The following is a 25,250-nucleotide window of genomic DNA, read 5'->3' on the forward strand; positions in this document are numbered from 1 at the left end:
ATATTCCAAGTATGATGGCAAAACAAGCAACTTTCAAAGAACTTACAGAGAACATCATCATAAACACAGCAAGCTCAGAGCCAGAGCAACAGAACTACCTGAACCCCAAAATGCTGCTAGGAAAAAGTGCACTTCCACTCCCAATATCAAAGACATGGAATCAACCTAGGTGCCCATCAACAGTGGACTGGATAAAGAAAATGTGGTACATATACACCATGGAATATTACACAGGCATAAAAAAGAACCAAACCATGCCTTTGCAACACCCTGGATGCAGATGGAGGCCATTATCTTAAGAGAATTAATGCAGACACAGAAAACCAAATACTGCATGTTCTCACTTACAAGTGGGATGTAAACAATAGGTATCTACGGACTTAAAGATGAGAACGACAGACACTGGGGACTCCAAGCAGAGGAAGACAAGGAGGGAAGTAAGGGCTGAAAAACTACCTACCGGATACTGTGCTTGCTACCTGGGTTACGAGTTCAGTTGAAGCCCAAACCTCAGCATCATGCAATAAACCCTTGTAACAAACTTGCACACGTACTCCTTGAATCCAAAATAAAAACTGAAAATGAAAACAAAGAAAAAATGCATTTGATATCTGATACTATATCTCATCTAAATATAATTGACAATTCTCCAGTCTTGGCTGAGGCAGGCATGCATCTCTGTCTACTTCTATCTTCTCCTCAGGCTGTGAAGTAGCTACTAGATAAGGATCCAAAGGAGTTAGGCAAGCTTTTAATGTTCCACCCTCTAAGGGAAAACGTGGGAAATGTCACTTCTGTGTAACTGTGAGGCATTCTTTTATTTCAATATGTCCAAAGTCTCTTAAAACACCCAAATGTAAGAAAACTGAGTTTTAACTCCCAGTGATTCAAATGTAATATAGGACAGAAATGACAGCTTATTTTTAATAAACTCTGCAAACAACCACTTCCCCTTACTCTGAAGTCACTTATCACTTTGTTCTTGAAGAATAACAATGTAAAACTCATTTTTCTAGCCACATTCAGCATTTCCTAAATGGATGGCTTAAATTTCAGAGTGTGAGCTAGTAAAGTTATTTTTAAACCTGTTTTCCAGAGCCTCATCACATGTCCCAGCTTGTCTGTGTCCCTACTTTGGGGCCTGGAGTGAAAAGCAATCCCAAGCTCTGCTTGGCCGTGCCATTTCAGAGAGGCAGCCCTGCTTTGTGAAATCAGAAACCTTGGGGCTAAAGCATCACTGGCCCTTCTAGATACTGCTGTCATGCGGGAACCTTTAAGAAGAAAAGGGAAAGGGCTTTGACATTAGATCTCTCTTGCTGCATAACAAATTACTCCAACTGAGTCATGAACACAGTATTCTTTTTTTAATTTCACTTATTTATTTATTTTTCAAGACAGGGTTCTCTCTCTGTTGTCCAGGCTGGAGTGCAGTGGCACAATCACAGCTCACTGCAGCCTTGAATTCCTGGGTGATCCTTCTGCTTCAGTCCCCAGGTAGCTGGGACTACAGGCATGTACCACCATGCCCAGTAAATTTTTTTTTTTTTTTTTTGGTAGTGACAGGGTCTCACCATGTTGCCCAGGCTGGTCTTCAACTCCTGGCCCTAGGTAATCCTCCCACCTCAGCCTTCCAAAGCATTGGAATTATAGGTGTGAGCCACCATGCCCAGACCAAACAATATTTACTATCCCAGGGTTTCTATGGGTCAGAAATGTGGGCATGGCATAGCTTGGTGCCTCTGACTCAAGGTGTCTCATTAGATTGCAATGGAACCGTCGGCTGGGGCTGCAGGCTCATCTGTAGGCTTGACTGGGGACAAGGGGGAATTCTCCTCCAGGCTCACTCACACAGTTGCTGACAGGTCTCAAGCCCTTGCCATGTGGCTGATCCACAAGGGGACCTCATAGCATGGTAGCTGAGTTCTCCCAGGTGAGTGACGTGAGAGACAGAGAGAAGGCACACCTAAGATAGAAGCCACAGTCTTATTATAACCTAATTTCAGAAGTGGCACACATGGCCTCTGCTGCATTGTAGTTATTAAGAATGAGTCAATAGGTCCCACCCACACTCAAGGGGAGAGGATTAACAAGGGTTTAAATGCTGGAGGCCCCCAGGGGGCCACCAGACAGGCTGCTGACCACAACCTCCTTGTGATATGAATGGGCGTTTAACTGCACACGCAGAGAGGCATCATTTCATTATCCCACTTGGAAGCCAGAACAAACACAGAATCCCAGTCACTCACAGGGCTGGGGAGACCTGCATTTCCCAATCTTTCAATATTTGGCCCATCATTTAATAATAAATGCTGAATGCAGGCCAGATGCAGTGGGGCGATGGCTCATGCCTGTAATCCCAACACTTTGGGAACCTGAGGTGGGAAGATCACTTGAGCCCAGGAGGTTGAGACCAGCCTGGGCAACATTGTAAGACTCCACCTCTACAAAAGAAAATAAATAGATAAAATTAGCTGGACATGGTGGGGTGTGCCTGTACTCTCAGCTACTCAGGTGGCTGAGGCAGGAGGATCACTTGAGCCCAGAAGTTGAAGGCTGCAGTGAGTTATGGTCACACCACCACTGCACTCCAGGCTGGGAGACAGAGTGAGACCATGTCTCTCTAAATAAATAAATAAATTCTGAATGCGGTCAGATGCAAACGTGAAAGGCTTCTGGGAGAGACCTCTTTCCCAACCCCTCACCTTCCCTGCCTCCCACCCTGGAACCAGAGTCCCTTCCATGCCTGAAATATTGCGGAAGAAAGTAACTGCTCTTGGCTCAGACCCTCTGGGGCTCTCTCCTACAGTTCTGTCTGCTCAGAGAGAGGGTGTGGCTGCTCTGCCCTCTGCCTTATGGAACGTGCTCTGTGCCTCAGGGGAGCTGCCCAGTTCCGGCTCTCCTTGTGGAATATATTTAATAGCGGAGTGGATTGGTAGGAGACTCACTGTGGCCATGGACCTAAGCCATGCCCTTAAGCCCAGCTTCTCTCAATAAATAAAGTGGATATTTTTCACTCCATTGGTCAGATTCCCATGCTTATTTCTCAAGTGATTTCAAATTCAGCAGGGATAGAAACGGGTGCCACCTAACGCATTCCCATCACACACAAAGATCTAGTCCACACTCTTATTTGACAAGTGAGTAAACTGAGGTATTAATAGGCAGTGGGATGATGGAAAAACATCCCCAAAAAGTTCCCAAACTCTTATTTAGCCACTAATTCTTTATAAAGCCCCTGGCTGTGCGCTAAGCTCTGTGCTGGGGCTGGCTGTTTTCTGTGTACTTGTTTGTTTTTTGAGACAGGGTCTCACTCTATCACCATGCTGGAGTACCGTAGCCTGATTACAGCTTACAGCAGCCTCAAGCTCCTGGGCTCCAGCAGTCCTCCCAAGTCAGCTTCCTGAGTAGCTGAGACTACAGGCATGCACGACTATGCTCTGCTTTTTTTTTTTTTTTTTTTTTTTTTGCAGAGATGGGATCTTACTATGTTGCCCAAGTTGGTCTCAAACTCCTGGCCTCAAGCAATCCTTCTGCCTTGGCCTCCCAAAGCGCTGGGATTACAAGCATGAGCCACCACATCTACCCAGGGTTGGCCCTTATTCCAGACATCTTCCTGTTCCATCCCAGGCAAATGACTACACCCCTCTGAGCCCCAATTCTCTCATCTCGAAAATAGGGATCAAGTGAAATGGTGCATATAAAGTTCGCACCTACAGTAAACAGTCAACAAATGTCAGCTACTCCCCCGAACTTGCCGGGGGAGCACCTACTTGCATTGCATACAGAGACAATAAAGCTATTTTTCAAAGTCAATTTAAAGAAGGAGACAATCTGCCTACGATTGGATGAATGGGGGCATTTCAGTTCCACTCCCGTGGTTTTTGACCCTACCTCCCACTCTCCGGACCCCCAGAAAAGAACGTGGCAGCGTGTTTGTGCATTGTCAGGGAGCCACGAGATTCCCTGGGCGTTCTGGCAGGCGACGCATGAGATTGTGCCAGGGCAGTAACAAACCAAGACAAAGAACTTAGGCAACTCCCTCAAGGACACTCAGTGAGCGTGGAGCAGAGACAAAAATAGAGCAGAGGATGGATCATTCCCTTCCCCGTCCTGACTTTCTTTTCTTCTCTCTCTCTAATGGCTTAGATTATTATTTTCTCCCAGCATGACCATCAGCTATTAGAGCAGGTGCAGTTTTTGTAAACACCCCGCAGAAGTGCTGCGAGGGAGGTCAAGGGCAGGTGCCCCCGCCGAGGGCTGGCCTGGATTCCATGTTTCTGGTTCTTGTTGCTATTGTTCTGTTGCATCAGCACACAGCCTGGAGGCTGCATCCTGCGATCCAGGAGTGTTTGGCAGCAGAGGGAACACCAGTCCATCCCTCCCAGATGGGACAGATGACAGAAAGTCTAAGGCGAAGCAATGCATTCCCCATCTTAGAGAAAAAGATAACAAGGCACCCCTATAGGCAGACAATTATACAGCCATGCAGGATGTGTAGTTTGCAGAGCCCTGGAGAAAAACGCCCTAAGCAGGAGACTGGGCCTGTCCAACAGTGAGGCTGTGAGGACAATGGTATTGCTGAAACCTATGGCCAGCGGCCCTGACAAAGCACAGTTTGCTTTCTGGTGCAGCAAGTTTCAGTTTGCTCTTTGGAGCTCAGTTTTGCACCATTGAAAATTAAAATACCCTGAGACAGGGTAGCAATGAAGCCCTCAGCCACCCCTTACATCCCATGTGAGTTTGTCAGCTCCTTTCCTAAGAGAGTAGATATTTATTTTTTATTTTATTTTATTTTATTTTTTTGAGACAGAGTCTCACTCCATCACCCAGGCTGAAGTGCAGTGGCAAGATCTCAGCTCACTGCAACCTCCGCCTCCTGGGTTCAAGAGATTCTCCTGCCTCAGCCTCCCGAGTAGCTGGGATTACAGGAGCCTGCCACCACACCCGGCTAATTTTTGTATTTTTAATAGAGACAGGGTTTCCACCATGTTGGTTAGCCTGGTCTCGAACTCCTGACCTCAGGCGATCCACCCACCTCGACATCCCAAAGTGCTGGGATTAAAGGCATAAGCCACTGTGCCCGGCCAAGAGCAGACTTTTAAATGGCACAAGACATGCAAAGACAAGGACACTGGGAACCAGACGGAAAGAAGTGTCCCCGTGAAGAAGGAGCGGGGTTTGAGGAGAAAGGCACCCCTTCCACATGCTTCCCAGGGCTGGGCCTGTGGGAACCCAGGCCACAGACTAGACTAAATAGAAGTTTGCTTTCGTTTGGTGCAACAACCATTACCATCCATCACTGGGAGCCTGAATGCGGTGCTGGGAGATTGATAAAAGCCTGACTTTTCAGTAAATCTGGAGAAAAATATCTGATGACGCTTTGTCTTATTCTTCTGTATTTTCTGGTCTTATGGAAACTAATTCTGTACAACAGTGGCTCCATCAAAGCCTTTCTTTTCTTCTCTCCCTCCCCCTTGCAACACTGGACAAAGATTTCTCATTTCATACATCATTTATTCCAGCAGTAATTCCATCCAAGTCACTTCAGGTCCTTCGCAAACAAAAACAGCAAAATGAAATTCGGTGGCAGTATTCAGATGACGGATGCAGGCGATGCAGCCTTCTGTGCAGTAAAGTCACAAAGCCTGGAAAGAGGGTCTGATTCTCAACCATGGGCCACACCTCAAACGAACAGACCAATATGGTTTTTTTTAGATAGAGTCTTGCTTTGTCACCCAGGCTGGAGTGCAATGGCACAATCTCGGCTCACTGCAACCTCCCCTTCCTGGGTTCAAGCGATTCTCCTGCCTCAACCTCCCAAGTAGCTGGGACTACAGGTGCACGACACCATGCCCAGCTGATTTTTTGTATTTTAGTAGAGACAGGATTTCACCGTGTTGTCCAGGCTGGTTGGTCTCCAACTCCTGAGCTCAGGCAATTCACCCGCCTCAGTCTCCCAAAGTGCTAGGATTAGAGGCGTGAGCCATCGCGCCCAGTCGAACAGACCGAACTTTTTATCCTTAAGATCAAAATCACCTCCAGTGTCCTCTGCATAGACAGGAGACCCAACAGTCACTATGCAGGAGAAGACAAGGTATAAAAAGGCACTTAGACCGCCAGGCCACCTGGCAACACAGAACAAACCTCCCAGTCCCCAAATTCAGGAATCAGCATCCCTAATTCTGAAACCTGCTTGAACAGTGGAAATAACGCATCTGGTTCAACACCGTGGTTTCTCTTGGTAGACAGTTCCATGTCAACCTGGTTCATTATGACCATGAATGAAAGCAAGCTCTGTTCCAGGACAGGCAGCTCAGTTTGTAGCGGGTGTGGTTTAGTTTTCCTCCATTCACCCTACTCCTTCCCTCCTTGGCTTGTACTTCAAGATTAAATGCAATGGGCCGGGAGCAGTGGCTCACACCTCTAATCCTAGCACTTTGGGAGGCTGAGGTGGGCTGATCACTTGAGCCCAGGAGTTCAATACCAGCCTAGGTAACATAGCGAAACCCTGTCTCTACTAAAAATACAAAAAATTAGCTGGGTATGGTGGCAGACGCCTGTAATCCCAGCTACTTGGGAGGCTGAGGCACGAAAATAGCTTGAACCTGGGAGGCATAGGTTGCAGAGCTGAGATTGTGCCACTGCACTCCAGCCTGGGCAACAAAGTGAGACTCTGTCTCAAATAAATTAATTAACTAAATTAAATGCAATGTCCTTACAGAGAGCTTAGAAACTGATCATGCAAACTACTTAAAAGTGACAGGATGGCTCTTAAGCCACCCAAAGCAAGAAGTGTGTTGATATCGTTTGGATTTGGATTTGTGTCCCACCCAAATCTTATGTCAAGTTGTAATCTCCCGTATTGAAAGAGGGGCCTGGTGGGAGGTGACTGGATCATGGGGGCAGATTTCCCCCTTGCTGTTCTCATGATAGTGAGTTCTCATGACATCTGGTTGTTTAAAAGTGTGTGGCACCTCCCTCTTCGACCTCTTCCTCCTTCTCTGGCCATGTGAGACGTGCCTGCTTCCCCTTTGCCTTCCACCATGATTTTCCTAAGGCCTCCCCGGCCATGCTTCCTGTACAGCCTGTGGAACTGTGAGTCAATGAAACCTGTTTTCTTTATGAATTACCCAGTCTCAGGCAGTTCTTTATAGCAATGTGAGAATGGACTAATACATGTGTGCTCCCAAGGGCTGTGGGTCAGCACAGAACCAGAGAATGAGAGCCCCAAAGGCAAGGCCACCCCTACCACCAGGCAGTGGAGATGCAACCACTGTCCCAGACTCCTGCCATCACAGGCTGGATTCATCCGGCTCCCCTTGTCCTGATTTCAGGCTCCCAGGGCGACCTTCTGATCATCCTGGCTTCCCATATGGCCAACAGGGAACTCTTGCACTGATCATGCCAATGAGAACATGCTAGGCTCTGGAACAGTTCTCTCTCTCCTTGCAATTTAATTCATTGGCCTTCTCAGGTCTACTTCTGTCGAAGGTAACTTTCAGCTGATATGAGTCCCTCACAGAGGCATTGTCCTGGGAGCCTTCAGGACAGAAGACACGATGCTGATGAAGGATGAGCTCATCCAGGGGCTGCCCAGCTCCCTCGCCGTCCTCTCTCCCTCCAACACCTCACCCTAGTCCTGTGAACATGGGATAAAACCCACAAGGTAGGGATTGGTTCTTACCCCTGACACTGTCCCAGGCTTGTCAGCTCAATAACTCATAGACTCCACATTTGGAAAGGAAGGTGTGAGAAAGATGGAGGAACAGGAGTGTGGGGCAGAGAGCCACCAGGGTTAGCAGCCGAACATGGGTATATTTCAAATGGCTTTCTTCCTGGTTGGTGAAGAAGCCCTTCTTCAGCTCTCTGGACCTCAGTTTCCCCCTCTGTAATGCAGGAAGTAGAACCTACTTCACAGGGTTGTTGAGAGGATTAAAGCAGACAACATGTGTGAACTTGGAACTCACTGTGGAAATGCATGCTACTTCTGAGGTAGGAGATGGGACTGGACTTTGGACCAGATTGACAACTGGCTAAATTAAGGAAGAGGAACCAAAAGCACCTCTCCATAACATACGCCCATCAGCACCATGACAGCCCACCACTGTCATGGCCACTCCCAGAAGCTACCACCCCTTGTCTGAATAACCCACCCCTTAATTTGCATGTAATTAAAAGTGGGTATAAATAGGACTGCAGCACGGACCCTGAGCGGCTGCTCTCCACACACTGCCTACAGGGCAGCCCTGCTTTGCAGGAACAGTCACAGAGCTGTAACACTAACACCTCCATAAAGCTGGTTTCTTCTACCACTGGCTCACTCTTGAATTCTTTCCTGAGCAAAGCCAAAAACTTTCACAGGTTAAGCCCCAATTTTAGGGCTCACCTGCCCTGCATCACTTCCAATCATTTATCAAATCCCCCCTAGTCCCTGACTCCTGCTTTCCCATACCCTGTATCTATGAATCCCCACTACTCCCCACTGCCTTGGCTAAAATACAAGTAACCATGGAATGGTCAGTGGCAGTAGAGCATGTTCTGGAAGGCTGCACCACCCCCACTGACCCTGACCACCAAGGCTCCCAAGAGGTGTTCAATCTTTCACCCTTGCACAAATGAGATGGTGGGGCGGGGGTAGCGGTGGGCAGTAATTACAGAAAGAAAGAACAAGAAATCTAAGGACGGAAATGTGGAGGCCTCAGGAATTTAGCAGATGACCTCAGAGAGGAGGACTGGACATCCATACACTTTAACTTTATGACTCATGATCTCACATCCCAAACTCTCTTTCTCAATACTTGCTCACACTCCCTGAATCTCCCAATGTTCGCTGGTCTGTATAGCAATCCTAGAATTCTCCAAAGCAAATGGTGGCTCTGAATTCAGGGAATTCTGGGGCTACTGAAGACCCTTATAAACCCCAAGGGAGAGGAGCCACCAGAACCTACTTCCCCAATGTTATGTACTTAATGCCTGTGCCTCCCCTAAATTTCAGGCTGAATCTATATCCCCGCAGTGTCGTGGTATTTGAAGGTGGGGCCTTTGGGAGGTAATTAGGTTTACATGGTGTTGTGAGGGTGGGGCCCTCATAATGGGATTAGTGCCTATATTAGAAGAGAAAAAAGAGACTAGAAAGTTCTCTCTCTCTTCTCTTTTCTCTCTCCTTTCTTCTCTCCTTGCTCTGTCATGTGAGGACACAATGAGAAGGTGACCAACTGCAAACCAGGAAGAGAGCCCTCACCAGTATCTGACCATGGTGGCACCCTGATCTTTGTCTTTCCAGCCTTCAGAATCATGGGGGGGAAAGATGTCTATCGTTTAAACCACCCTGTCTATGGTATTTCATTACAGCAGCCCAAGCCGACTAAAACACCACTTTTCAATCCACCCTCTCTTCCACAGCAAGCTCTGTACTTGCACTTCTCCAGGTGCAGTTTGCAGATTACCTGTATCCAAATTGCCTGCCATGTTGCAGATTCCTGAGCCCATCCTAGATCTACTAAATCCAAATCTCTAGGGGAAAACCCAGAGACCAGCTCAGAAATCCGCATTGTAAACAAGCTCCCAAAAGATTCAAGTCTAAGGCCAACCATCCCAGGGTCTACTAGAGAAAAAAAAAAAAAAAAAACAGCAGAGACATCCTTCAGTCCAATGTGAACCATGGACAGATGAAATTCCCTCATGAATTTCACTGATTATCACTAATGGGGAAAGTGAATTTGAAGTTTAGATCACCTTAAGAAGAAGAGGAATAATTTACAAATGTGAACGAATTTCTTACTATCCCTTTTCTTTCCCTTCCCTCCCCAGAGAGAGTCATATTTCAGAAATCCTAAGTCTAAGGTTTTCAAATTTGTTCATGCATCAATATTACCCAGAGGGCTTGTTCAGACACAGAGAGCTGGTCCTCATGCTACAGTTTCTGATTCAATGAGTCTGTGGTGGGGCCCAAGAGTTTACAACTCTAACACATTCCCAGGTGATGTTGATGATGCTGGTTTGGGGCACACACTTTGAAAGCCACTTTCTCATGTGCTCTATCTTTCGACAACCAAGGCAGACTCCCCAGCATGCTCACATAGGGGATCTGAAAAACCAAAAACACACCCAGGATGGGTCTGGATGCCCTCCTAACCTCCCTGACAGAGTCCATGGCTCCTAATGAAGATGGTTGTCTGCTCTCTTTCTTCAGGTGCCCAGACACCAAGGCTCCTTACTGTGCCAACATTATTGGCTATTTAACCAGGCCTCATCCCCAGCCCCCAACCACTCACCATGCCGGCCTCCTCTGCAGCTAAGGGTGCCAACTGACAGAGTTCTGACCAAAGGGACATAGGGAAAGTCGGCTGGTGGCAGAGGAGGGAGTGTGCGTGGAGAATAAGAGAAAGCTGTTGTTCTCCTGATGCTGGTACCAACTTCCCTCCCTCTTTCTTGAATGTGGGCTGCATGCCTGGAGCTATGGCAGCCTCTTTGCACCCATGAGGGCAGCCTTGACCTTCAGCTTCTCACTCCATACAATGGCAGCCCTTTCCCAAATTCTTGGTTGTATGTAAAACAAACCCCTATTCAATCTGCTATTAGTTGACTTTCTGTTTCTTGAGGCTGAAAGTATTCTGAAATGATATACTACTACTCCACTTTAATTTTAACCAATTATCTGATATTTGGACGTTCTGTCTCATGGGGGGGTTGGGAGACACACAGAGAAAAAGCAGCAATAATTATACTAGAGACACCCTCTGCTTTCTCTTCTCCAGGCCAAACCCCTCCATCCTCTCACTCCTGTACTCACTGGGCCTATTCTCCTTGGTTCTTGCTTGCAGCCTCTGCCTGACGCATGCACAGCACCACGTTTTCTCCAAGGCCTGTGCTGGGCAATGCCTGAGATCCACTCTGCAGCTCAAACCAAGCAAACAGGCCCAGCTGGCCTCTGGCTCAATCCAGAGACACAGGCTGCTGCTCTTGGCTTTTTTCCATTATTACCTTTCTGGCCATGGGGGTGACCCAAATGAGAATGTGCTCTACCTGGGGCACAGCTTGTCACAGATATCAAGCTGGGTGGAGGTGGAGGGTCGATTCCATGACTTCTCACAGGTCTCAGATGGGACTAGGGTTGACCACTAGCACAGACTTAACGTTTGCTGGGTTGTGTTAGGCGCCTTTAGCAGAGTCAAGCCATCTTGTACCCTTGCTCGACGGGGACATCAGAGGCTGTTTGGAGACCGCTGGGAGATTCATCTCCACAGTGAGAATACAAATGGATCACGAGTGTCCCTAAATGTGCCTAAATGTGCCTCCCATAGGTAGATTTCCTTGCTTTGGCCTTACTCTTCAGACTCATCGGCTACCAGAGAGCCAAGCTCACAAACACCATGAAACCATGCAGCTGGCAGCTGCCCAAATGCACTGAGGCTGACAAAAGAGGCAGGAAACGCTCCAAAAGATGAGTCTGGGTCCAGACGGGGTCATCTTGGTCCTGCCTTCCCTGCTAAAGCCACTCAGGCCAATGCCAGCCAGTCGGCTAAGGCAGAAGGAGCCTCCCAGGGGAATCCTGGGTCTGTTGACAGCCTTCTGGCCGCAGCTCCCAAGTCTCTGTGGCCAGAGCCGGAAAGATGCGGAGGGAGCAGCATTATCTGAGCACTGAGCCACATCCTTCGCGATTCTCTTGACCACCCACCCATGACCGTAAAATGGCTACATCACCTCCAAGAATCACGCTCTCATACTGCAGCACCCGGCGCAAAGAGGAAAAGGCAGGAGGACTCTCCGCATATTGCTCTCCTTGTCAGGGAAGGAAGCATATCCCAGGTGGCCACTGTTGAACTGCCTTTCACGTTATGGGTCAGAACCAAGCCATAGCCCTGGATGATCCAGCCATAGGGGAACTGAACAGACTGCAGTATAAGTATTGGTCAGGAAGGATCAAATCAGCATGTTACCGAGGAGGGAAAAAAACAAACAAACAAAAAAAACCAGCTTAACAGTGAAAGCTAACAACTGCCACCCAAAGATAGCAAGTCCTGATCCCTGGAACCTGTGAATGGTAATTTTTTTGGAAACAGGGTCTCTGCAAATGTGATCAAGTTAGGGCTCCTGAGATGGGGACATTCGCCTGGATTATCCAAAAGGGCCCAAAATGCAACCACAAGTCTTTATAAGGAGGCAGAGGGAGTTCAATAGACACATACAGGAGAAAAGAGTTGAGGTGAAGACAGAGCAGAGAAAGACTGCAAGATGCTGGCCCTGGAATAGCGTGATGCTGCCACAAGCCAAGGAATGTTGGGAACCACTGGAACCTGCAAGAGGCAAGGAAGAGATTCTGTTCTAGAGCCTCTGGAGGGAGTGCAGCCCTGCTGACACCTTGATTTCAGCTCCGTGGTACCGATTTTGGACATCTGACCTCCTTAACTGGGAGGACACATTTCTGTTGTTTGAAGGCCTTATGTTTGTGACAATTTGTTACAGGGGCTACAGGAAACAAATTCAAGGGTAATGGCTTCTAGACAGGACACCAGCTGTGCTGGCCCCAGGTCAATTGAGTTGAGTGAAGGTGGATGGTTGATTCCATGACTTCTCACAGGTCCCAGATGGAACTAGGGCTGGCCACCAGCATAGATGTAACGTTTGCTGGGTTGAGCTGGGAGCTTTGAGCAGAGTCAAGCCATCCTGTACCCCTGCTTGGCTGGGACATCAGGGGCTGTTTAGAAACAGCTGGACTGTATGTGGGCCCCTTCCCACCCTGGCCTCCAACACACACATGTACATCACAGACACACACACACACACACACACACACACACACACATACCCCAAGCAAGTCCCTCCTCATTATCTGCCTTGCTATATCCTGAAGATGGGCCCTGGAGCAAATACCAAACTGGGGTCCTCTTGGGCCACTGTCTCCTCCTCTATTGGGCTGAATAACTCCTATGCATACCCAGGGAAGAAGGCATTCAATGAGCCACCAGCACAGAAGCAGAGAAACGGACATAGCACCTAGCATGAAAATCCAGGCATGCCACGGCCAGCAGAATCTTGCCCTGTGTCTCTTCCTCAACCCGTGAGCTGGAACCAGGACTCTCTCTCAGACTCGCTCAGCCAAGCACAGAATGTTACCAGGCAATGGGCTTTTTGGCAAATCACTCATAAAAAATTCATGGCTGCAGCTGACCCTCATTAGAATGTGTTTCATTAAATTAAAACATCAATCCCAGAAATATATGTTTGCTTAACAGGCAGAAATGATTTGGGAACCTCATGCTGTACGCCATCAAATCAAATCAAATGGTGAGAGCAAACAAAATTAAGCCATCAAGCAAGGGGGGTAGGAGGGATAACAGGGGTCTCTCGCCAAAAAAACATAATCACGGCTTATGAAAGACCCATAGGCATTCAAATTGTATGTCCATAAGATGCAGGAAAATGGCTGAGAAATGCTTTCGGACGGCTGGCCTCCAGAGAACTGGGATTCCTCCTGAGTTCTCCCAGGGAGCTGCACATTCCACTTCCAGGTTCTCTTCTCAATGATTTTTTTTCTTTTAATTTTTTACAGGGTCTCACTTTCTCGCCCAGGCTGGAGTACAATCGCGCAATCATGGCTCACTGCAGCCTTGAACTCCTGAGCTCAAGCAATTCTCCCGCCTCAGCGTCCCAAGTAGCTGGGACTACAGGTGCATACCACCATGCCCAGCTAATTTTTGCATTTTGCTTTTTTTTTTTTTTTTTTGGTAGAGATGGTGTCTCCCTACCTTGCCCAGGCTCTTCTTGAACTCCTGGGTTCAAGCCATCCTCCCACCTTGGCCTCCCAAAGTGCTAGGATTACAGGAGTGAGCTGTCACGCCCAGCATCTTCTGAACGCTTTAAATGTTTTCGAGGATGGGCTCAAAAGCTGGAGGGGACAGAGATGACCCTGACCAGCTCCCTTCATTCCAAAGAAGTGTGGTTCCTTGGATGGCAGCACATAGAGTGGGACGGATTGTCATAGGAAGGGGGTGGGGCAAAGCAAATGTCCCAGCTTCTTTTCCAAAGGAGACCCAAAAGGACCACAGGGCCTTTCGGCAATACTTTCCATTCATGTATAAGGCTCTCTCATCTGTGACTCCATTGCTTTGAAGTAAAGATGGCCAGCCAGACGCGGTTGCTCACGGCTATAATCCCAGCACTTTGGGAGGCCAAGGAGGGTGGATCACCTGAGGTCAGGAGTTCGAGACCAGCCTGGTCAACACAACGAAACCGTATCTGTACTAAAAATACAAAAATTAGCCAGGCGTGGTGGTGCACACCTGTAATCCCAGCTACTTTGGAGGCTGAGGCGGGAGAATCACTTGAAACTGGGAGGCGGAGGTTGCAGCGAGCCAAGATCATGCCACTGCACTCCAGCCTGGGTGAAAGAGCAAGACTTGGTCTCAAAGAAAAAGAAAAAAGAAAGCCAGTCTCATCATGCCCCAATGGAAGAGAGGACTGAGTTGGCCTAGACCACAAAGGTAGAAAAAGGAAGTTTCCAAATTAGAAGCCAGGCCCATGGTTTTTGATGTTCAACTTTGCTCTGCTGCTCTCCAAACAGAAGCCCTATCTCCACCCCCAGATTCCCACGCCAACCACCAGGAAGGTCAAGGGCAGATGGTAGGAAACATATCCAAATCACAAACACTTAAGACCTTAATGGTTCACAAAATGATCAGTTATGAAAGAAGCACCTCCTATTCACTTCATTCATTGTTCCAAAAATTTAAGTTCCTAAAGAAGGCCACTGGTGTCAGATAGCTCATTCTTGTTTCAGTTTATTTATTCAACAAATTAAAGATAGTTAATTCTTTATTTATTAATATATTGCTCATAAACCTTATAGCTTTGATCTAGAAAAATAGAAGGCAAGTCATCAAAAGATCAAAATGATAAGACCTCTAATCTTTTACATGCATATATACGAATACATCCCATTTACATGCATATGTACACACGCAATTTTTTACAAAATGCAATTATACTTTACTTACTGTGATATAACTTGTCTTTTTTTTAACTTAATAGTGTATCATAAGCATAATTTCATGTCAAACATACACATCAACATCATTGTTTAACTACTGCATAGCATGGCAGGGCATGAATGTATCATCATTTACTTCATCAGTTGCCCATTATTGTTCATTTAAACGTTACACCCAATTTTCCTGGGGAATGACAGCATGGCAGTAATCCTCTGGCTGATACCTTCCTTGTGTATAAATACTTGTCTGCTTATTTCCTTGAGATAATTTCCTAAGATGGAATTTCTTAGCCAAGCGACAAGTTATGTCATCCACTGCAACAAGACATTTCGGGAAGTTTCTTAGATATGGTACAGAACTTCTCTGTGTCTGTGTCTGAAAACTAACATGCAGCTCAATTTATTCACTGAACTTAATTGGCGTTTCTCACTAACAGAAGGCCTGAGGCAGTGAGTTTCCAGCCTCAAACATCTCAGATGTCAAAGAAGCAATGTGCAATGTAATCGCTGCCGCCATTATGCAGCAGAAAGCTCTCGCCAACCTGGAAGCAGAAAATAAGATGTGTCTGCTTCAAAATATTTGCAGATCGACTCAGATATAATAATCCCTAGTGCATGCTCTGCCTGAAAATTTAAGGTAGTGAAGCACAATTTCTGTAAGAATGAGTCTATGGGCTGGGTGCGGTGGCTCATGCCTGTAATCCCAGCACTTTGGGAGGCTTAGGCAGGCAGATCACTTGAGGTCAGGAGTTCGAGACCAGCCTGGCTAACATGGCGAAACCCCATCTCTACTAAAAATACAAAAATTAGCCAGGTGTGGTGGCATGCTCCTGTAGTCACAGCTACGCGGGAGGCTGAGGCAGGAGAATCGCTTGAACCCAGGAGACGGAGGTTGCAGTGAGCAGAGATCACGCCCCTCCAGCCTGGGTGACAGAGGGAGACTCTGTCTCAAAAAGAAAAAATAAAATAAAATAATGAGTTTATGCTGGTTACGACTGAAGTTGCCAAGAAAACCGATACAGACTGGCTTCAACAATAGAGTATTTTGGTTCACGGGTTAAAAATTCAAAAGGAGGTTAGGTGAGGCTTCCTACAGTAGCAACTCAAAGAAAACCCCAAGGTGCTGATTCTTTGGAATTCCCCTTCCTCCCAGGGTGGGCTCCCCCTGGGGCTCTCAGAGCAGTTCCAGCCTCAACTCATGGTGATCCAATGGCTACAGCAGCTCCAGATGTTGGTTCAGAACACATCATCATCCAAAGAAAGAGAGAACAATTCCTCTGGTTACTTCCTTGCCAGAAAGAGAAACCTCCCCTTTCCAGAAGCCCTAGAAAAGGTATTATTGTGGTTTGCTGGCTTTGACCAGGGTGGATGTACCACATGGTTTAAACCTGCATGTAGTATCAGCCCCCAAGCACACATGGGTAAGGATGGGAAGTAAATTCAGGTTACTATTCTTAGAAGGATGAGAACTGGAAGCACTCTCTCAAACAGATGCCCACTGTAGAGATTATTTGTTTAGATGACACCTAATATACATTTAAAATAATGGAAAACATCATAAGAAACAAAGAAAATCTTGATGATCAAAAAAGTTTAGGAAAAATGTATTGAGGCCAGGCGCGGTTCATGCATGTAACCCCAACACTTTGGGAGGCCGAGGCAAAGGATCCCTTGAGGTCAGAGGTTTGAGACCAGCCTGGCCAACATGGCAAAACTCCATTTACTAAAAAATACAAAGTTAGCCAGGCGTGGTGGCATACGACTATCCTACTCAGGACGCTAAGGCAGGAGAATCACTTGAACCGAGGAGGCAGAGGTTGCAGTGAGCTGAGATCGCACCATTGCACTCCAGCCTGGGCAACAGACACAAAAAACAATAAAAATAAAAATAAAAATGTATTGAACGCCTGCTTCTCTGCTTCCTTCTGAAACCTCATCAAAATACAAGTAAAATAATCGAGACATGGAATCAACCTAAATGCCTGTCAATGACAAATTAGATCAAGAAAATGTGGTACATATATACCACAGAATACTATGCAGCCATAAAAAAGAATGAGATCACGTCCTTTGCAGAAATATGGATGGAACTGAAGGCCATTATCCTTTAGTAAACTAACACAGGAAGAGAAATCCAAATACCACATGTTCTCACTAATAAGTGGGAGGTTAAATGATGAGAACACATGAACACAAAGAGGGGAAGAACAGACATTGGGGCCTGCTTGAGCGTGGAGGGTAGAGGGTGGGAGGAAGGAGAGGAGCAGAAAAGATAACTATTGGGTACTGGGCTTAATACCTGGGTGATGAAATAATCTATACAACTAGCCCCCGTAACGTGAGTTCACCTGTGTAACAAACTTTCACATGTACCCCTGAACCTGAAATAAAGGTTTTTTTAAAAAAGAAAAAGTAAGTACTCGAAAAAAAAAAAAAAAAAGTTGGGATTATCGGGTCATGTCAAAGGGCACAGAAGCCAACCTGAAGGAGCTCCCAATGGTCAAAGCTAGAATAATTTGAGCAAGAAGAGAAATAAACATAGATTAGATATAGCTTAAAGGTTAAAATAAATATTCATAAGTCCATACTGACATAAACACATGACTGAATAAACAAATAACTGGGATAGAAGGGACAATTCTTCCTTACAGAAGAATTTCAATTAATAAATATGGGAGGAATGAGAGAGCCAGAAACGCACCACTTAGACTGCCAGCAATGTCCATCAGTGAATGCTAAAAACGGTGGGCAAAAGTTTAAGAAAAAAAATAAAATATTTGCATAGCCTGCGAGTATGTATTACATAAAAAGAAACCTCTACACTCCACTGTAACTTTACAGGAAAAACCTGAAAGAAACAATCTTTTTTTAAGAGGGGGACAGGGTCTCTCTCTGTTGCCCAGGCTGGAGGGCAGTGGTGTGATCATAGCTACTGCAGCCTTAAACTCCTGGGCTCAAGTGATGGTCCCCTATCAGCCTCCAGAGTACCTGGGACTACAAGTGCATACCACCATGACCAGCTAATTTGGGGGGCTTTTTCTGTAGAGGCAGGGTCTGGCTACATTGCCCAGGCTGGCCTTGAACTCCTGGCCTCAAGTGATCCTCCCACCTCAGTCTCCCAAAGTGTTGGGATTACAGGCGTGAGCCACTGCACCCGGGCAGAAACCATCTTAAGCTAGGAATCAGTAACAATGTCACCCGTAGTAAGACATATGATGCACTAAGAAAGACATGTCACCTCTCTGATGTCCTTCCCCCAAATCTAAACCAAATCATGAATAAAAGCCAGACAAACTCAAATGAAGAAACATTCCACAAAACACATGACTAGTCCTCTTCAAAAGCATCAAGGTCAGGTGCTGGGCACGATGGCTCACTCCTGTAATCCCAGCACTTTGGGAGGCCAAGGCAGGTTAATCGCTTGAGATCAGGAGTTCAAGACCAGCCTGGACAACATGGAGAAACCTTGTCTCTACTAAAAATATACAAATTAGCCTGGTGTTGTGTGGGCACCTGTAATCTCAGCTACTCGGGAGGCCGGAGCAGGAGAATCATTTGAGCCTGGGAGGCAGAGGTTGCAGTGAGCCGAGATTGAGCCACTGTACTCTGGCCTGGGTGTGTGAGGCTCAGATTAGAAGCGACTAAGGAACCCTGACAGTGAACTACAATATAGGACTCTGGATTGGATTTGGGGACAGAAAATAAGGGACATTACTGGGAAATCTGGTAAAAGCTAAATAAAGGCCAGGAGTGGTGGCTCACACCTGTAATCCCAGCACCTTGGGAAGCCAAGGATGGCAGATCACCTGAGGTCAAGAGTTTGAGTCCAGCCTGGCCAACATGGTGAAACCCAATCTCTACTTAAAAATCAAAATTAGCCGGGCAAGGTGCCAGGTGCCCGTAATCCCAGCTACTCCAGAGGCTGAGGCAGTAGAGTTGCTTGAACTCAGGAAGTGGAGGTTGCAGTGAGCCAAGATCATGTCACCACATTCCAGCCTAGGAAACAAAGTGAGATTTCGTCTAAAAAAAAAAAATCTAAATAAGGTCTGTAGTTTACTTGACAGCATTGTACTAGTGCTAATTTATGAGCGTTGACCATCATACCATGATTACATAAGATGTTACCATTAGGGAACTCTCTGTACTATCTTTGCTACTGTCCTGCAAGTCTAAAATTATTTCAAAACACAAAGTTAAAAATGAAGCTTACATCAGAGGCAGCAGCGTGGAGAGATGCAAAGAGATGAGTTTCTAGGTCAGATTCCTCCACTGCAGGAGCATGCTAACATCAGCCTGACCACTGGACTATCAATTAGTCCCTTATGGTCCATAGCAGGGAGAATCTACAGATTTATAAGAACAAGAAAGCAAGAGGAGACTGCAGACAGGCAACACGAACAGAAGTTTGAAAGAAGAAATGAAGGAGAAGTCAGCCAAGAGGAATACCAGTTGTCTACGGAGGGAGATGTTAATTCATGCCCAGGACCCCAGAGAGGAGGCTCCGGGAGGTGAGGAACAAGTTGTAGGGTTGGAAAAAAAAAATAAAGTATGACTGTAATTCTGTATAAGGTTACATGGAATCAACCTAAATGCCCATCAATGACAGATTCGATAAAGAAAATATGGTACATATACACCATGAAATACGATGCAGCCATAAAAAAGGAGATCCTGTCTTTTGTGGGAACATGGATAGAAGTGCTGCTCTCCCCTTAGTCCTCCATAGTCCACCCCTGTGCCAGTTCCACCCAGATAGCTGAGTACCTCCCACTAGGGGCTCCAGGGCTGGGGTCCCAGGCACAGAAAAGGGCAAGGGGTAATGGGTACAAAGTCAAGTTCCATGAAAGTCTAGATCCCAGATGGAGACTCCTGAGCTCCTTCATGAGGCTCAGCCCCCAGCATGCACACAGCAGGCCTAGACTCCCAGCAGAAGACTAGAAGTTTCTTCTCTAGGAAAACTGAATAGCCCTAGAGGAAAGATCTATAGATACGGGTATTTGGGCTTCACTCCATATATTAGTTTGCCATTGCAAACTACTACAGAGGGGGGTGTCTGGAACAACAGAAATGTATTTTTTCACAGTTCTGGAGGCTGAAAGTCCAAGCTGTCAGCAAGGTTGGTTTCATTCTGAGACGTCTCTTCTTGGCTTGTAGGTGGCTGTATCTTCCAAATGTCTTCACATGGTCTTCCCTCATAATCTCCTTTTCTTATGAGGACACCAGGCATATTGGATTAAGGGCCACCTCAGTGACCTCGTTTAACTCCCATTTTCTCCTTCAAAGCCCTATCTCCAAATACAGACACATTGTGGGATACTTGGGGTTAGGACCCTGAAAGTATGCCTCTGCTGACAGATAAAATGGACTACCCCCCACGGCTAATTAGGGTGAGTTAGAGCAGAACCAGGTGGTCATGGCTGGGTGAAGGTTCAGTCACATACACTGTGTTCTCAGAAAGATATTATAAAAGTCACATACAATGTGTTCTCAGAAAGATGTTATGAAAGTATCACAGGACCTCCCTTTCCACAATCAAGCCAAACCAGTTTCTGTTGCTGGTGCCAAGACAAACTGAAGCAAGAATTCCCCCACCTCCCAACTGGCCTTTTGAAAGGTCTAACAGAGACTTCTGGTTTGGGGCTTGGAAACCAATCAATCAGAGCTCACCCACTCCATCCAGTCAGGGTTCAACCACATCAACCAGTCACGATTCAGCTGTGTGACCAACCAGAACTAAGCAAGTCTGAATCTTTCATTTGCATAAACGGACTTAATTGGGAACCTCAGCAGGGAGTTTTGCTATAAACCCTGAACGTATTTGTTCTCTGGAACTCACCTTTGTTTTACACCAAAGACATGGCTCCCTTATTGGCAAACTATTCACTGGAATGAAGTCTCTCTCCTCCAAATTACTTTTCAGAGAATTTAGGTTCACAGGACTCAACAAATGAATTTCGGAGGGACACAATTCATTTCATACACCCAGCAAAACAGCCATCCACCTGCCAGAGCACCTACCAGTGAGAACCATTAGCTTCCCCTTACCACCACAATGCACAGAAAGCTACCAAATATCGTAGTGCCTTCCTCATAAATACAAAAGAACAAAGCATCACCAGACATTTGAGGAAAATCAAAATATGAGGACAGACATAAAAGCCAACAAATAGGTAAAATACACTTGGAGAAAGGAGCAGGCAGACCCCTTGCAGAACACAAGGGAAACCCCCTTATCATCCTCAGAGACTCAGGGGAAAGATACCATACTCATTAAACAAGAACAGAATACTTAGAAAAAGGGAAAGGTAGGAAATAAGAAAGCCTCTTGGAAATTAAATATAACAAACAATTTAAAACTCCAGAAGAGTTGGAAGATCAAGTTGAAGAAACTTTTCAGAAAATTAAATAAAAAGGCCAAAAAAGGTGAGAGAATAACAAGCAAGGGATCAACTGAGATCCAGCACCTGACACAGAAGCATTTCAGAAAGAGATAATAGAGACGGCAGAGGAAACAAAGATTTAATTTTTAAAATCTACTAGAACCAAAAATTCTGAGAAAGTAAATCAAAAAAGAGAAAGAGATACACATATTGGTAAAGCCTAGAATGAGGCTGGCTCTTGGGCTCTTCGTCACTCTTAATGACAGTGCAGTACACAGGAGAGATTGTTTGGGTTTGAATCTGACTCCACCCCCTTGGAATAATTACCCTCAAGTTATTTAACCTCTCTATGCCTCAGTTCCCTCATTTGTAAAATGAAAGCAAAAATAGTGTTTACCTAATAGAGTTACGGCAAATATTATATGAGATGGGACATCTGAGGTGACTGTCACATAGTACCTGGTCAATCAATGTGAGTTATTGCCGTTACAGCAGTCCCCAACCTTTTTGGCACCAGGGACCAGTTTCATAGAAGGCAATTTGTCCACAGACTAGAGGGGAGGGGTGTTTTGGGGATGATTCAAGAGCAATACATTTACTGTGCACTTTATTTCTATTATTATTACTTACTCAACATTATGCAGAATCAGTGGGACCCCTGAGCTTGTTTTCCTGCAACTAAATGTCACTGTCTCCTATCTGGAGGTGATGGGAGACAGTGACAGATCATCAGGCATTAGATTGTCATAAGAAGCCTTCATCCTAGATCCATCTCGGGGAGAGGGGAGATGGTGACAGATCATCAGGCATTAGATTCTCATAAAAAACACTCATCCTAGGCCAGGCGCGGTGGCTCAAGCCTGTAATCCCAGCACTTTGGGAGGCCGAGACGGGCAGATCACGAGGTCAGGAGATCGAGACCATCCTGGCTAACACGGTGAAACCCCGTCTCTACTAAAAAATACAAAAAACTAGCCGGGCGAGGTGGCGGGCGCCTGTAGTCCCAGCTACTAGGGAGGCTGAGGCAGGAGAATGGCGGGAACCTGGGAGGCGGAGCTTGCAGTGAGCTGAGATCCGGCCACAGCACTCCAGCCTGGGCGACAGAGCAAGACTCCGTCTCAAAAAAAAAAAAAAAAAAAAAACACTCATCCTAGATCCCTCGCATGCACAGTTCACAAAGGTTCAGTACTTCTATGAGAATCTAATGCTGCTACTGGCCTGACAGGAGGTGGAGCTCAGGTGGTAATGCAAGCAATGGGGAGTGGCTGCAAATACAGATGAAGCTTCGCTAGCTTGCCACCACTCACCTCCTGCTGTGAGGCCAGGTTCCTAACAAGCCATGGACCAGTTTGTGGCCCAGGGGTTCGGGACCCCTGTGTCACTACTTTGAACTTAGAATCAAGTAAAACCCTACAGTTACATTTAAAACTCATGCTGCTGCTCAAGGAAACAGGACACGGAACATAGCAGAGTGGAAATAATTATTAGGGGGGTTTTACAGCTGTCCTGGGGCCAGCAGAGAGCAGAGCAGAGCTGTACCCTGGGCACCAGAATAAGCATCTCCAAGTAAAGAGCAAAACACAACGGAAGATGAAACTAATGTGCCCCACCATATGGAAAAGAGTCTTCAACCTCTCGAGTAGCGGGGATTACAGGCACCTGCCACCATGCCTGGCTAATTTTTCTATTTTTAGTAGAGATGGGATTTCTCCATGTTGGCCAGGCTGGCCTCCAACTCCTGACCTCAAGTGATCCACCCCCCTCAGCCTCCCAAACTGCTAGGATTACAGGAGTGAGCTACCACACCCAGCCTACCTAAAAGTCATAAAACTCAAACATTTATTTGATTTCTGCATGTGCCAATATGTGTAGAAAATGTTTTGAAAGGTGCATGATGCATATCCACACTGCAAATTAGCATGGAGCTGGAAAGCCCAGAGATGGGCTGTTGCTTTACTCTGTTTCCCTATTACTGAATTTTTTCAACAACGACTATGTACATGACTTAGGTACTTCTTTAAAAATAAATAAAAGGAGGGCATGACTTATAGAGGTAAGAACAAAAAAAAAAAAGAGAGAAAACTAGAATGATATAAGGTATTTGAAATCTAACCGTCACAGCCCTAGATAAAAGCAACCTAATTGGTCTGATAAAGAGAAGAAAATTCTCCATCTGTGGTAAATCAAATGCAACAATATGCTGATTACTGAAGGCTCATGAAAACTAAACACATCTAGGATTAAAATATAAAATTGGGTTAATCAAATGCAAGAGCAACAATATACCCACAAATGAAAATTGAAGCCAACAATACAAGGTTAAAAAAAGAAAGAAAAAAGAAAGCACCACCGGGCACAATGGCTCATGCCTGTAATCCCAGCACTTTGGGAGGTCAAGGTGGGTGGATCATTAAGGAGTTCAAGACCAGCCTGGGCCACATGGCAAAACTCTATCTCTACCAAAAAAAGAAAAAAGAAAAACCTAGCTGCGCATGGTGGCATACGCCCATGGTCCCAGCTACTCAGGAGGCTGAAGTGGGAGGATCACTGGAGCCAAGAAGGTTGAGGCTGCAGTAAGCCAAGATCACACCACTGCACTGCAGGATGGGTGACAGGGCAAGACCCTGTCTCAAACAAAATCGAACTAAAAACAAATTTTAAAAATTTTTTAAGTGGAAAATTAACACACAAATACACACACATGGAAATTATATAACAATAAAGGAGAAAATAAATGACTAAGGTATTAAAGTTGTACTCCCAGACATAAAGTAGTTATGTAACTACTATAGTAATAAAAACATGTGTGTGTGCATACGTGTGTGTATATATGTGTATCTGTGTGTAGGTATATACGTGCATTTGTGTGTCTGTGTGTATATGTGTGCATATGCATCTGTGTATATATGTGTATATATGTGTATTTGTGTCTGTGTGTATATATGTGTATTTGTGTGTCTGTATATATGTATGCATATGCATGTGTATTTGTGTGTTTGTGTGTATGTGTGTAGATATGTATAAGTGTGTGTATTTGTATATGTGTGTGTGTATATGTGTGTTATATTTGTATAATATATGTATGTGTATGTGTGTGCAGTAAGAAGTACACATTATCACCTAGGCGGTATTCTTGCCCTCTCCCCTCCAAAAGCAAAGATGAAGTTGAATGTATCTGAGTCACCACATCAGTGGTTCTCAAAGTGTGGTCTGAGGCTACTGGCGTTCCCCCAGAGCTACTTCACAAAGTCCACAAAATCAAAACTATTTTCTTAATAGTACAAAGACTTATTTGCCCTTTTCACTCTCATTCTCTACAAAATGTACAGCAGAGTTTTCCAGAAGCTGCGTGATATATCACGGCATCATCTCTTTCTCTCTCTTTTTGTTTTGGTGTTTGGTTGTGACAGGTCTTGCTCTGTTGCCCAAGCTGAAGTGCAGTGGTGCGATCTTGGCTCACTGCAATCTCCAGTTCCTGGACTCAAGTAATCCTGCCACCTCAGCCTCCTAAGTAGCTGGGGTTACAGGTGTGCACCACCACACTCGGCTTTTTTTTTCACTATTACTATTATTTGTGGAGACGAGGTCTCATGATATTGCCTAGGCTAGTCTTAAACTCCTGGGGTCACGCAATCCTCCTGCCTCAGCCTGACATCAGCTCTCTAATGGCCAAGGGAGGATGTGCTTATGTCTCCTTATGTGTTAAATTTTTCTGTTTAAATTTCTAATAGGCAAAATATCAATATGTGTGACCTATGTCAATAAAAGCATTTTGGGGGTCTTCAATAAATTGTAAGATTGTGAAGGGTTCCTGAGGCCACAGTTTGAAAACCCTGCCCTTGTTCTAACCAGCAGTTTATAGCAAATACAGGGGTCTATAG

The 25,250-nt window shown here is 45.7% G+C and overlaps 1 protein-coding gene across 4 annotated transcripts in view; it reads right to left on the minus strand.

Annotated features, from left to right (window-relative positions):
- Positions 1-25,250, minus strand: part of GALNT17 (polypeptide N-acetylgalactosaminyltransferase 17) — a 606,009-nt gene that overhangs the window by 494,261 nt on the left and 86,498 nt on the right. The window contains exon 2 of one of the 4 annotated variants that reach the window (XM_071095315.1): positions 461-575. The exons of the other annotated variants lie outside the window; for them this stretch is intronic. Coding sequence (XP_070951416.1) covers positions 461-575 — 115 coding nt within the window. The remainder of the gene's footprint in view (positions 1-460; positions 576-25,250) is intronic. 4 annotated transcript variants of the gene reach the window in all.

The sequence above is a fragment of the Macaca nemestrina genome, chromosome 4 (genome assembly GCF_043159975.1).
Source record: "Macaca nemestrina isolate mMacNem1 chromosome 4, mMacNem.hap1, whole genome shotgun sequence".
Taxonomy (NCBI): Eukaryota; Metazoa; Chordata; class Mammalia; order Primates; family Cercopithecidae; genus Macaca; species Macaca nemestrina.